Genomic DNA, 14,902 nt, shown 5'->3' with positions numbered 1-14,902 from the left:
GTTTCAGCGGACAGTCTGACGAACAAAGTTTTTCGGAATTTCCGTAAGACTGTCCGCTGAAACTTGGTTTGAGCGGACAGTCCGCTCGTGTGTAGGCTTGTTCGTCAAACTAAGTTCCGCACATGCTCAGAAAGGATTTACACGCCGAAGGTTGCATTGCAGTGTATAGGGCTTCGAATCTCTCGTCCCGTCGTACGTGCCGTTCACGTCATCGCGCAAGTTTTCAGCGGACTGTTCGTTCGTCGTGTGTGGTCAAGTCCGTTCATGCTAATTTTGAATGGACTGTTTGTCAAACTGTTTGACGAACCTAGTTGGGCGGACAGTCCGCCCGTGTGTACGCGGCCTCAGAGTACCAGAGTATCTGTCACGGCCCATCAGGGTACCCGAGTACCTGTCACAGCCCATCAGAGTACCCGAGTACCTGTCGCGGCCCATCAGGGTACCCGAGTACCTGTCGCGGCCCATCAGGGTACCCGAGTACCTGTCGCGGCCCATCAGGGTACCCGAGTACCTGTCACAGTCCATTAGAGTACCGAGTACCTGTCACAGTCCATCAGGGTACCAGAGTACCTGTCACAGTCCATTAGAGTACCGAGTACCTGTCACAGTCCATTAGAGTACCCGAGTACCTGTCACAGTCCATTAGAGTACCCGAGTACCTGTCACAGTCCATTAGAGTACCGAGTACCTGTCACAGTCCATTAGAGTACAGAGTACCTGTCACAGTCCATTAGAGTACAGAGTACCTGTCACAGTCCATCAGGGTACCCGAGTACCTGTCACAGCCCATCTGAGTACCCGAGTACCTGTTCCAGTCCATCTGTGTACCAGAGTACCTGTCACAGTCCATCTGAGTACCCGAGTACCTGTCACAGTCCATATGAGTACCTGTCACCGCCCTTCAGAGTACCCAAATACCAGTCACCAAACCATCAGAGTACCTGTCACCAGGCCATCAGAGTACCCGAGTACCTGTCACCAGGCCATCAGAGTACCCGAGTACCTGTCACCAGGCCATCAAAGTACCCGAGTACCTGTCACCAGGCCATCAGAGTACCCGAGTACCTGTCACCAGGCCATCAGAGTACCCGAGTACCTGTCACCAGGCCATCAGAGTACCCGAGTACCTGTCACCAGGCCATCAGAGTACCCGAGTACCTGTCACCAGACCATCAGAGTACCCGAGTACCTGTCACCAGACCATCAGAGTACCCGAGTACCTGTCACTAGGCCATCAGAGTACCCGAGTACCTATCTCCAGCCCATGTCTCATAGAATATACGTTGGGGTGTTTGCTTTCCAAAATGGGGTCATTTTGTGGGTAATTTCACTGTCCTGGTGGTCCAGGACCTTCAAAAGTGTGATGGGTAGGAATGAAATGAGATGTGTCATTTATGCGCCTGAACGTACTACTTCAATGTTCGGCCTCTCTATGTGGCCAGGCTGTGTAAAAGTCCTACACATGTGGTATCGCCATACTCGGGAGGAGTAGCAGAATGTATTTTGGGGTGTAATTTTTGCTATATACATGCTATGTGTTAGAAATATCTTATAAATTGACAATTTTGTGTAAAAAAAAAAATGCGTTTTAATTTTTTTCCACATATTCCAAAAACGTCTGGAAAAAAATAAACCGTTCAAAAGACTCATTATGCCTCACAGATTATACGTTGGGGTGTTTGCTTTCCAAAATGGGGTAATTTTATGGGAAATTCCATTGTCCTGGTACTCCAGGGCCTTCAAAAATGTAATAGGTGGTTGAGAAATGAGATGCGTAATTTTTGCTCGTAGAACGTCTGAAGGTACTACATCAATGTTAGTGCTCTGTATGTGGCCAGGCTGTGCAAAAGTCCTACACATGTGGTATCGCCGTACTCGGGAAGAGTAGCAGAATGTATTTTGGGGTGTAATTTGTTGTATGCATGTGCTGTGTGTGAGAAATAACCTGATAATATGACAATTTCGTAAAAAAAAATAAAAAAAAATAAAAAATCTTCATTTTGCAAAGAATTGTGGGAAAAAATGACAACTTAAAAAAAACTCACCATGCTACTTACTTAATACCTTGGGATGTCTACTTTGTAAAAAGGGGTCATTTGGGGGGTATTTGTACTTTCCTGACTTGTTAGTGTCTCAAGAAATGAGGTACACCTGATGTACTGAAGGCCTGATCAGAAGTGATCAATTTTCAGTGATTGGCACCATAGTTTGTAGACTCTATAACTTTCACAAAGACCAAATAATATATACTAATGTGGGTTATTTTTACCAAAGATATGTAGCAGTATAAATTTTGGCCAAAATTTATGAAGAAAAATTACTAATTAGCAAAAATTTATGACAGAAACGAAGAAAAGGGCATTTTTTTCACAAAATTTAGGTTTTATTTTATTTATAGCACAAAAAATTAAAAACCCACTAGTGATTAAATACCACTAAAAGAAAGCTCTATTTGTGTGGAAAAAAGGACGCAAGTTTCATATGGATACAGTGTAGGATGACTGAGTAATTGTCATTCAAACTGTGAGGCCACGTACACACGCGGGGACTGTTCGCCCAACTTTGTCCGTCAAACAGTTTCAGCAAACAGTCCGCTCAAAATTAGCATGGACGGACATGGCCACACACGACGAACGAACAGTTTGCTGAAACCGTGCGCGATGACGTGAACGGCACGTACGACGGGACGAAAAATACGACGTCCTATACACTGCATTATAACTTTCGGCGTGTAAATCCTTTCTGAGCATGCGCGGAACTTAGTTTGACGAACAAGCCTACACACGAGGGGACTGTTCGCTGAAACAAAGTTTCAGCGGACAGTTTTTCGGAATTTCCGAAAAACCTTGTTCAGCGGACTGTTCGCTGAAACTGTCCGCTGAAAGCCCACACACGGGCGGACTGTCCGCCGAAACACTGTTCAGCGGACAAAGTTGGCCGAACAGTCCCCGCGTGTGTACGCGGCCTGAGAGCGCTGAAAGCTGAAAATTGGTCTGGTCAGGAAGGGGGTGTAACTGCACTGTATTGAGGTGGTTAAAAGAAAATTTAATATGCTGGATCCTTTAACATCAGTGCATTATCCACTGGGCATGTGAGACTCTGCTCACTGAGGTGATTACAGCATCAATTGCTGTAACCCCCCATTTCTTCATAGAAATGTTCCCATTCAGAATGCACAAGCTATGCATGAATAGGAAAAAAAAACATCTCCAGGTGGGGGAGGTTCAAATTAATCTTATTAGAGGTAAATACCTCAAGAGCCTGTGCTGCAGGCAAAAAAAAGGGTTAAGTAAGGGAGTAAACACCTGACTTGTGAGGCTACTCCCTCCCTGTTAGGATCCTCAGAAGAGGAAAGATAAGTTTCCTCCAATATTTGGAAAGATCTACCTGATCCCCAGCCTCCTGCACCTCAACAAAAGGGCCCTATGGACTGGATGGGAATCTGCCATGTTTAGTCCAACTATGGAGAGACATCATAGCAATAATCTTTTACATGGTAGAAGAAAAAAAACATTTGTATGGAATACACAGGGACAGAAGTGTTCTACCCTTGATGGCTCATCTGACTAGCCTCTCAGGGGAGGATGACATTCTTTTGAAAGAGTTTTTAGCTTGTTCTATACCATTAACCCCTTAGAACCCTTAGAGGAGTTCCTGATCCCTTTGCCAGTCATAGCTTAGAACACAAAGCAGAGGAAATGCCTGTGTCACCAAACCTGACCAGCCAACCTCTCTGCTCTGTCCCTCCACCGCCAGGCAGCAGCTTCTCTCACAGTGCTTGAAACAATTCCTGCACGAGTGGCCGGCATCTGATGCCATTAGCCACGCCCACATGTGGAATACGGTCCCCCCCTCTTCCTTTTTCAAAAAGGAGCCGATTTTCCAGCACGAGCGTCCTGCAGCATGGCGGGGGGAGGGGGGAAACCCTCCGCTCTTTCAAGCAGCCCCGGTCTTCTCAAAAAATGTTTTCTTTTTTTTCATAAGAACAAGGCAGCTGGTCTGAAATACAAATAAGAAAAACCGCCAATCTGGGGATCCAGAGGGTCTGAGCCAGCTGAAGGAGAGGAGAGTGAAAGCTTCTGCTGTTTCCAGCATCAGGATGGCGAGTGCTCAATACAGCCCCCAGTGGTGACACACAGACATGACAACACAATACATAGAAGGAGAAATTCCTGAGAAAATCTCCCCTACCTTATCCTTGCAGCAGGGTTTTATCAGAGATAAAAACCCAATCTTCGCCCTTCACGGTAGGCTCCGAGACCTTAAAGAAAACCTTCAGGAACCGGGGAACTCTCAGGTTATCCCAAAATCCTGGACCTGCGACAGGACCCTGCCAGTAAACTTTTATTGGCCTCACTACCAAAAAGTACTGGATCCCAGGGCCCAGCTCTCAAAGAGAAGCATTCGCAAGCAAAACCTAGTTTCTTCGCATTACGAGGCCTGGGTACGAATCATTTAGCCCATTACAAAGATATCAGAAGGGATACGGTCAGGATGGCTGGCTCTCACCAAAGGATTACTGCCTGTGGAGCTCAGCACAACACATCCTTACTCGTGCCCAACACTTTAAAAAAAACTGAGGACCCCCAGAAATGGGAGGGGTTATATGGGGGAAGTACACGACTTAAGGGGCATGCCAGTATCCAGCACCTGATGGTCCGATATAACCCATATAATTATTACTATGGCTGATGTACATCAAAGAAAAGGATTTTACAGGTAAGCTGTTTTAAAAATCCTATTTTTTGGCCATTCTTCTCTTGAGGGTCACAGGAATGCACTTTCTTTTGCTCTCCTGTGACCCAGAGTCAGCCTGAGACTGGGCTACTGCCTGCTGTCAGCTAGAGTGGCATACATGCTCTAAGAAGGATCCTGACCATATTGTTAGGATCCACCCAGATGCCCTATTGACAGCTGGCTCCGCCTCTCAATACACATCTGAAAGCCAAAGCCAGCTGCACCTGTCCCCTCTTTATTCCGGCGCTGGAGAAGCAGAGTGGTCAGCAGTGACTGACAGACACTGCTCATCACTCCAAGCTGACCGAGAACTGAGCAATCTGCAGTTATCTGATTGTACAGTTCTCAGGCTTAGAGCTGACAGCTACTGCATCAGCATAGAGGTGACGATAGATTAAAAAAAAAAAAAAATTTATATATACACCCCAACCTTTTCCTTTAAGCACTGAGTAGGAAGTGCTTTGCTATGCCCTCAGAAGGTATGCAGGAAGTACATTTAGACTAGGTTCACATCTATGTGGGTGGTGCTGCTGCGGGACCCACACAAATAATGGCAGCTGCACAGAGAATGTGGGACCTGCGGGCAGTTGCCATTAATCCTAATGGCATGCCCGCACACTGGAAATTGTACCAATACTGGGCATTTAGGTTCTTTCCTTCCTGCGTGGATGGCCTCTCGTGCCCACACAGACCGTGGCCTGCATGGCTGCACAGGTGTGAACTTCAACAACTAATCAATAAATATAGCCATTTTTAGCCATAAAAGTAGGCAGCTCAAGATGCTTCTAGAAATGTCTGTTGCCAGATGCCTGTTTTCAAATGTTATTCAGCCAGTCTTTTTTTTCTTTTTCATAAACTTGGCAAACCTACCCACGTTACACTGAAAAAATACTGTTACTTGCTGGTGATTAACCTGCACACATAGTTCACATATATTTTACATGCCAGGAAGAATTCTAAAACTGCCATAAGGAGTGACTGCTTAAGAAGGTGTGCCCATAGTTGTACAAATTAGAATAACCTGACATTCAACACTACTAGCTGAAGATTACACAAGCCTGGCAGCATTTTCTACATTGTACATGTCAGAAAGGATTCTCAAATATGTCTACAATGCCTTGTCACCTAGAAACTTTAGCACTAGGTAAAACATCAGCATCATTGCATCAGGTCTATATTATTTAAAAGGAAAATCTTATGAAATTCAAGTTATAAAGTAATACATTAGTTAACAGCTGTTCATATAAAACTATAATCCTAACACTTTATAAAACTCTGGTTAGGCCACATCTGGAGTATTCTGTCCAGTTCTGGTCACCAATCCTCAGAAGGGATGTGCTGGAGAGAGTCCAAAGAAGGCCAACAAAATTAATACGGGGACTGGAGAACCTCAATTACAAGGAACGGCTATAAGCACTAAATTAATTCTAGCTGGAAAAGAGACGCTTGAGAGGGAAAATTATAGCAATTTACAAATATCCCAATGGTGATCCAAGCATAGGAAAAAAATGATTTAGTCTCGGAGTGTAAGAGGACATGGGGCCACACAATGAGACTGGAGGAGAAGCGGTTTAACCTTAAGCTGCGCAGGTGTTTTTCACTGTCAGGGCGATAAGGATGTGGAACTCTCTTCAACAATTGGTGGTGTCAGCGGTGAGTATTTATATTTTTAAAAGACTCCTGGAACGTGCATCTTAAAGAACACAACATACAGGAATATGGGAAATAATTATCAACACTGTCACACTTACATCTACACTGGTTGAACTGGATGGGCTATTGTCTTTATTCAACCTTGCCTACTAAGTAACTATATATAATTTAGGCCCCTTACACATGGAGCAGGCTCCATTGTAGTCCTCCTGCTTATTGGGGAATCTGTCTGCTGAGCCCTGCGATAGCGGACACAGACACAGCCCACTCTCCTCTATGGGCAGTCGGATGTAAATGAACGGCCTGTTCGTTTACACCTGACCCACTAGATTGATACAACCATCTGAAAAACTGACAGGTGGACCCAATCAGTCCGCCCATGTGAAAGGGCCCTAATTAGTTACCCAAGTGCAACAAGCGAGTTTAAGCGCACCTCACTGTGGAGAGAATGTGCCCTTGGTTGCTTTTTTCACGCTTTTACATACAGAACTAAATGACTCATTCCTTATCAGATGGCTCAGTCTAAAGATTCAATCAGACAAAACAATCCACAAGGCAGGCTGGTACTCTTTCTATTAAAATAATACATAGTGCATTCTTTTGCTACACACGACCGGAGTTTCCAGCAGACTAGGTCTGACGGTCTTCCCGACTGACTTTTCAGCGGAGTTCTGACGGACTTCTGAACTAACAGACTTGACCACATACAAACAAAGTCCATTTGAAAGTCCATTCCTTTTGAATGTGATGATGCAAGACAGGACTAAAAAAGGAAGTTCAATAGCCAGTAGCCAATAGCTTCCCTTGCGTCATATTTGGTCTGTCGGACCAGCATACGGACGAACGGTTTTCCCGATAGGGATTTGAAACATGTTCTATTTCTAGGTCTGTCTGATTATTTTTTTATGAAAAACGATTGGATTAGCCCACACACGATCGCATTGTCCAACGGACTGATTCCGTCGGACCTAGTCTGCCGGAAAGTCCGGTCGCGTGTACATGGCATTAGCTGTCCTTGGAAGCCTCACATCAAGAGGGCTGCAGGGTGGCCCCGTCGGCACCACCATCAGGGGAAGGGAGTCCTCAAAGCCTCCATAAAACCTCCACCAAAGGGTGTCGCGCCGGGGTCCAGACCCAGGCCTTCACAGAGCGAAGACCTCATTGGCACAGCAGAACAGTAGGTCAAAGTTGCAATCCAGTACAGGGGGTAAAACATGAAAAAGCACTAAAACCTTCAACACGATATAAGACTTAGAAGATACTCCAATGGAGTTTATCATGACCATAATCGCCCATACAGATTGGTGCATCTGAAAGGGAATGGAAAACATTAAACTGAAATGTAAGGACTAGGTTCAGGTAATGGCAACACTATTCAGGCGGGTACTCTCAACGAGGGCTCTGCTAGCTTCAACAAGTAGACATCCAGGCTGGATGAAACCTTAGCAGGATCAGCTGTGTGCTCCTGCCAAGTTGCCCAGATACTAGAAAAGTGCTCACGTCTGTCCCTACATGTTGCCACCCACACCTCAGTCTCCTTAATCTCAGCAACTTTCTGGTACCACTACTCCTTGATGGGCAACTGGGCCCGTTTCCAATATAACGGAATAAGTCATTTAGGTGTGGTAGGGCACTTTTCTTATAATGTTTAAGCAGAAGAGTAGCAACGTGGAGAAGGAAGTGGGCTGGGGACAATGGGTTATCCACCCCAAGAGCATCCTTTCTCTTCGTTTTAATATCTAACCAAAAAGGGCTAAACCCAGGGCACTCCCATCAGAGGTGCAGGAGTGTGCCCCTGTGGCCAAATTCTGGCCAGCAGCAATCTGTGACTAAAGGGTAGATATGTGATAGAGCTGCAGGTACACGGGACCAGTGTGTTAGTAGCTTATAGTTGGTCTCTTGGGTTTTAGATTCTATGGAGCTAGAGTGTGTGAGTTTGTACAGATGTGCCATTTGTTTATCACAAAACTCCAGCTCAAGGTCCCACTCCCACTCCTGAATAAAGACTGGTTTTGTCATAGTGGGAACAGAACCCAGAAGCTTATAGAGCTCCGAAATCAGATGGGATGTAAGCTCCTTTTTTCTATGAACAACCTCTCAAAACAGGGTAAGGGTAGACAACTCCCTAATAGAACATCCATGGGTAGAAAAAAAAAATGGGGAAATTACTTATGGTGCCACCGATCCATGGGGGAAAGACCAAACCCATCCCTGAGGGTCTCCAGGGGAAGCAGCCGCCTATTCTCCAAGAATCTACCGCAGCTAGAGTTACCATTCATGGCCCAGGGCCCAAAAAAGGCCATGCATTCCCCAGGAGGGAACCATAAGAAGTCTCCCATTTGCACCAGTGGGGATCCAGAGGGGGCCGAAGAATACAACTTGTTATTACAATCCCAGACACGCAAAACTTGAGTTGTCATTAAATGTTCCTTTGCAAAGCAATGCTTGCATACAACAAACAACAGTGTAAAATGTTAAACCCCAAATTAAAATAAAATATTTCTCCTTTAATTATTTTTATACAATCCAATGAATATAAATTATTACTGCATAAAGCAAAATAGAATGACCAGGATAGTTGTATTCAAGGACCTGGTGTCAGATCTAAGATTGAGATAAACATTGTCCCGCCATCTCTGTGGGAGATCGATGTAACTTCTTGCTGGCAGTTGGGGGTCACACAATATGTACATCATTGATAATGTACAGCATTATCATTATCAGTCACCTAGTTATAATAATTTCTGTACCATTAAGATAGTAAACCTAATATTTAAAACAAAAACTGCTGCTTCCCTCTCTCGGTTCTCAGTTACAAGGAGCATTTCTTACCATCCAATTAGTGAGAATGCTGCTGTTATCCTCTTCACTGTGTTAATTGTCACCTGCAAAACAAAAATCCTTGCAATTATCAATATTTTCAACATCTGAATTATGTATTATGTACAGAAAATATGCAAATACGGATGACAAATTAGAGATTAAAGAGTCTGTCTCCTATACTGTATGTATGCAGCATACATGCGCAGAGTGTATTAATGTCATAAGCAAGTAATACAGCAGTTAAATAATGTATTTACATACAGTATACTGTGGGTAAAATAAGTATTGAACACGTCACCATTTTTCTAACTAAATATATTTCTAAAGGTGCTATTGATATGACATTTTCCCCACATGTCGGAAACAACCCATGCAATCCATACATACAGAAACAAAAACAAATACGTTCAGAAATTAAGTCACATGTAATAAAATGGAATGACAAAGGAAAAAAGTATTGAACACATGAAGAAAGGGAAGTGCAAAAAGGCATGGAAAGCCAAGACACCAGCTGAAATCTATCAGTAATTATAAAGCAACCCTGTCCCTTGTCAGTGCATTTTAATATTAGCTGGTTCTTTCTCAACAGGTGGCCTATAAAAAGGTGTCTCATTATTAAGGTGTCACACAAGAAACACCTCATGATGGGTAAAAGCAAAGAGCTCTCTCAAGACATTTGCAAACGTATTGTTGCAAAACATACTGTCAGGTCACCTGAGACCAGGTGACAGATGCTCTCTTTAAGAGTCGGAAGTGCACCGCTAAGATAGTGGACCCTAGGACTGACTGCTGCGGATAGTACCCAGAAGCAGGTCTACTGGATCACCAACACAGATCTCAGTGGGAGCCGGAGCATAGATTACCCAGGGTGCAGAATCAGAGCCAGCAGGGATTAAGAGCCTCTAGTGGTGAGGATGGACTGCACTGCAGTCTGGCTCTGGGTCGCGGTCCCTAGGGTCTCACAGCTCATGCTCACGGTAGACTACAGGAGAAGGAAGCAGCCTGCTGGAACAACAAGGATGGTAAAGGGATAAGGCAGAGGTCAGGGCGACTAGCAGACAGGAACACCAAAGGTTCAGGGTCACAGGCAAACAGGGATAGTCGTGAACATGCCAAAAGGTCAGGGTCACGAGCAGACAGGAATTGGTCATTAACAGAGACAAACGAAGAGCACACAGCAAGCAGGAAACAGGAAGCAAAACACACAGTGAATACACAATGGTTGATCAGCACCGCTGGCTTGCAGTGCACAGGTTAATATAGGGTTCCCTGATAGGGCCTGGGGTGGAGCCATGCTTAGAGGAGAGGTTATAAAAACAGCCAGGTGAAAGTGGCTGTACTCTTAGTCTGAACACAGGAGGAGAGGTAAGCTGACAGAGAAAGATTACTGCATAACCATGACACATACTACTGGGAATGGTTAAAGAAAAAGATTTTGAAACTTCTGAATGTTCCAGTGAGCACTGCTGGGGCCATAATACAGAAGTGGAAAGAACATTATTTCACCATAAATTAGTCACGACCAGGTGCTCCTTGCAAGACAGAGGAGTAAACAGAACTATGAAAACAGTTGTCCAAGAGCCAAGGACCACTTGTGGAGAGCTTCAAAAAGACCTAGAATTAGCAGGTACAATTGTTTCAAAGAAAACAATAACTAATGCACTCAATCGCCATGGCCTGCATGCACGCTCACCACACAAGACTCCATTGTTGAAGAAAAAGCATGTTGAAGCTTGTTAAAATTTGCTGTACAACATTTAAGCAAGCCTGTGAAATACCGTGAGAATAGTCTGGTCAGATGAGACCAAAATTTAAATCTTCCTAGCAGCTTCACAGACACTGGTGAGAGACTGGCACCAGTTTTTTCTCAACTTCGTGAGGTCAAGCAGTGGTTCATGGGGACCATGGTTAACAAGAAATTCACTTCTATCCTAACAGATACCCACACTACATTCCTAAAGATTTGAGACCCGTGGATTACCTTAAATGGTCAATTAGGGCTGAACCATTCCTTGCTATCTGACTGCTCAGGTAGTCTGATGGGTTGTCCGGTGGACTGGATCACACAGGAAGCCTTCCCACCTCTTCTCCCCTTTGGCAGTGTGCTCTCCCCCCACCTTTTTTATTCTCCAACTACAGGCCATTTTGGTCTACAGGCAGCTACTTTTCATTCCCTCCCTCCCCCTTTCTGGTGTCCTGCTTTCTTTCCAGATGTTCTTGCCTTCTCCCTTTCTCCATTTCTACTCCAACTCAGATGGAAGTTTTTTGTACAAATTTATTTTCTACTGGGAAGCCTTTTACACTATGACAAGGCTTGCTTTGTGCACTCCTAAGGCCTGGTTCACACTGGTGAGACACACACAGCTTTCGTGTTACGACTTTGCCCCGCAACTTTGGTTCAACTTCCATGCGTTTTTAATGAATGGTATCAGATTTTGATCTGACTTTTAGATGAATAAGACTTGTCAATTGACCAATCAAAACAATTGCTTCTGGTATAGATGAAACCTCACACCAAATTTATAATAAAAAATCAAAATAGGGGGCGTGGCTTGGCCAGCGGCGAGGATGGCGGCGCACTAACAGAGCTCCGGGGAGAGAATCGGCAGAGAGCCTATATTGTCTAGTAACAGCAGCCTGCTATGGGTAGGAAAACCCAGCTCACCCCTCACTCAAGTGCCCGGAAGACCCTGAACAACGATACCGCCCGGAATATCAACGAAATCTTCCGATCTCAGTCCATGAAAAGACAGAGCGGGCTGGACAATATGGTGCGGGCGCATGGCGAGGAGGAGGATTTCAGTGAGGAATCCCAGTCAGCAACTGAAGACGCAGGTAGGAGTCTCTCACACCCCCTCCAAACCCCTCACATATGTCGGGCTTCGCAGCTGACAAAGTCCACATTTTCGGCTGCCATCACGGATTTAAAATCCAATTTGCTTGTCCTCACAGAAAAGATCACGGCAGTGGAGGCGGCAGGGAAACGAAGGGACAAAGATATACACGCTCTGGAGTCAGTAGCTGTGGCGCACTCATCTCACTTTATTGAGATGAATCACCACTTAGAAGATTTGGACAACAGGGGGAGGAGGAACAATATTAGGGTACGGGGGATACCTGAGTCTGTGGAATCAGATCAAATTATTCCAGCTTTGCAGAGACTTTTTAACAGTCTATTAGATAGACAAGAGGACACTGCAATAGAATTTGTACGAGCGCACAGAGCACTAAGGGCGAAGGGCCCCGATTCGGCACCCCCCAGGGACATTATATGTTGCCTCCAGAGCTTCCCCCTCAAGGAGGATATAATGAGAAGAGCCAGGAGGAATGATCGCATAATTTTCAATGGAGAATCCATTATGCTTTTTCAAGATTTATCGCAAATCACATTGCATAACAGGAGAGCTCTGCGCCCTCTGCTGAATGTCCTCAGGGAAAAAGAGATCCGGTACACGTGGCGCTTTCCCTTTGCGCTGGTAGTCATGCAGGGAGGTAAACAGATCTCTCTTCGTACCCCCCCCCCCCCAAGTACTTCTGGATTTTTGTGAGGCCCTGCACATAGACCTGGTGTCCCTACCGGATTGGTACCAAGAGTTCACGTTGCCGCTGGGTAACAAAAGCCCTCCCAGCTCACCTCTTTCTACGCCGGAAAAACGCCTGACGAAGCGCATGAGGAACAACAAAGGGAGCCATTCCACCACGGGGACCCAAAACCCCAGACCTACACCATCCAGAGCCAGGGAGGAGGGCCAAGGCTAATTTACTTAGAGATCCACTGATGGACGCTGTCCCTGGGTAGCTATTTTAACGTCCACACAAGATGCTAAAGTTTCGTAGGCTATGCCACAAGCCTTCTAGTGAACAGGGCCTCCTTAGTACATTCCAGTTTCCTTGATGTCAGTAGTTCCTTCATCTCATTTACTGTTTTATATTTGCCCACTTATAGTGGGTGCAGGTTATAATGTATTGGACAGGCAAATACAAAAGCCACAGCAGGCACAGGAGAAGAGGCCATCTATACTGCTGGACTCATGGCAAAGGAAGAAGGAGATCACTATTAGGTTGCCATAATCCTTAGTAAAGGCCTGTAGAGTGACATACCTTGTTATTTAACTCTATGTTACATGGGACGCAAACCCAGATGGACAGTAACTCATAGTTGTTGGCTTATACAAATATAATCGCATGCCCTCTCCTTATGAGAGGTTGAGATTTGATGACAAACTCTTCACTATTTAATTGGTTGATAATTGCTGATTCTCTCCCCTAACCCAGCGTAATTATTGTTGACATTTTCAAGTGTTTTTAGTGTTATTGTACTGGAATTGTTTTGTTGTTTGCTGGGTCTATTTTTCTTTTTTATAGTTGTGTTATTAGTCGCATAACCTGGTCAGCTCCTCGAATAGAACGTTACGCTATCTGGTCTGACCCACGTTCCTACCAAGCCTTTCTAGACCGGAATATTTTTCCGATCTTGGAAGAGGCTAATTTGACACCCTGTTGGCTGGGCTCATCTATATAAAACAGTATACTCACTACCTGGGGACAGCTATCTCCTTTCTGCTGTTCCTATCTTTTTTCTATCCCCTCTTACGCCTCCCCCCATCTATTCACCCAATTTTTTTTTTTATTTCCTTCTTTATTTCTCTCCCCCTCCTTCATCTCCCTGCGGCCTCCCTTTTTTTTTTTTCTCTTTCTTTGTCTTACCTATATTCTACTATTAACGTTTTATTGAAATACATCGATAAGGAGTGGGATAGCCTTTTGAGGGTTGTTTATACTCTGATATCCACTAATCCCATATTTCATACCGTTGTAGGTTGGATTTGTCTTGACAAATTTTTCAGGTGATACTGGTCCGCATAGCTAAATAAATGGCTTACGCAACATTGGGGCACATGCCTATGGTGATCTTGCATAATGTGAAGGGACTGAACATCCCGGGAAAAGAGAGCTACGGTACTTAGAGAATTGCAAAGAGGTAAGCCAAAATGGGTCTTCCTTCAGGAGACGCATTTTGTCTCTCGCCAGGCGCACAGACTGACAAATAAATTTTTTACGAAAGCCTTCCATGCAACGAATAGCCTGTCTAAGACGAAGGGAGTTTCAATTCTCCTAGGCAAGGACACCCCTTTCGAGGTGTCCGAGACATTATCAGACCCAGAGGGACGATACATTTTCTTAAAAGGCTCTTACGGCGGTAGACCTCTTACCCTGGCCAATGTTTATTTCCCCAACACAAGTCGTCTACAATTTTGCAGACGCCTGGTGAGGGAGTTACAGGGCTTTGCATCGGGCTGTATCATCCTAGGAGGGGATTTTAATATCCCCTTAGATCCACTGGCGGACAATTCCACGGGTAGGTCCTGTGTCACATTTCAGATTTTGAAAAGGATCAAAAAACTTTTACAGACCCTGCAATTAGTAGACTCATGGCGCCTTCTAAACCCAGAGAGCAGGGATTATACATACTATTCGATCCCATATAATAAATATTCTCGCATTGACTATCGGTTTGTGACAGCGTTACTTGCCGGCGATTAGAGGAGCCAAAATAGGCACACAGGCTATTTCCGATCATGCTCCCATTGCTGTATCAATGGACTTCAGTAGGCAGAGACAGAAAAGCAACACTTGGAAACTAAATTCTTCTCTCCTGACGGACCCCATAATTTTACCTCAGATTGTG

General features: G+C 44.8%; 1 protein-coding gene across 1 annotated transcript in view; it reads right to left on the bottom strand.

Annotated features, from left to right (window-relative positions):
- Positions 1 to 14,902, bottom strand: part of LOC143982287 (cyclic AMP receptor-like protein A) — a 933,494-nt gene that overhangs the window by 810,281 nt on the left and 108,311 nt on the right. Inside the window, exon 2 of the mRNA XM_077480869.1 lies at positions 9,223 to 9,275. Within this exon, the coding sequence (XP_077336995.1) occupies positions 9,223 to 9,275 (53 nt within the window). The remainder of the gene's footprint in view (positions 1 to 9,222; positions 9,276 to 14,902) is intronic.

The sequence above is a fragment of the Lithobates pipiens genome, unplaced genomic scaffold, assembly GCF_037356315.1.
Source record: "Lithobates pipiens isolate NorthernLeopardFrog02 unplaced genomic scaffold, aLitPip1_a1.2 Scaffold_16, whole genome shotgun sequence".
Lineage (NCBI taxonomy): Eukaryota > Metazoa > Chordata > Amphibia > Anura > Ranidae > Lithobates > Lithobates pipiens.
The sequence above is the reverse complement of the archived record's forward strand: the minus strand, read 5'-3'. Positions and strand labels throughout refer to the sequence as shown.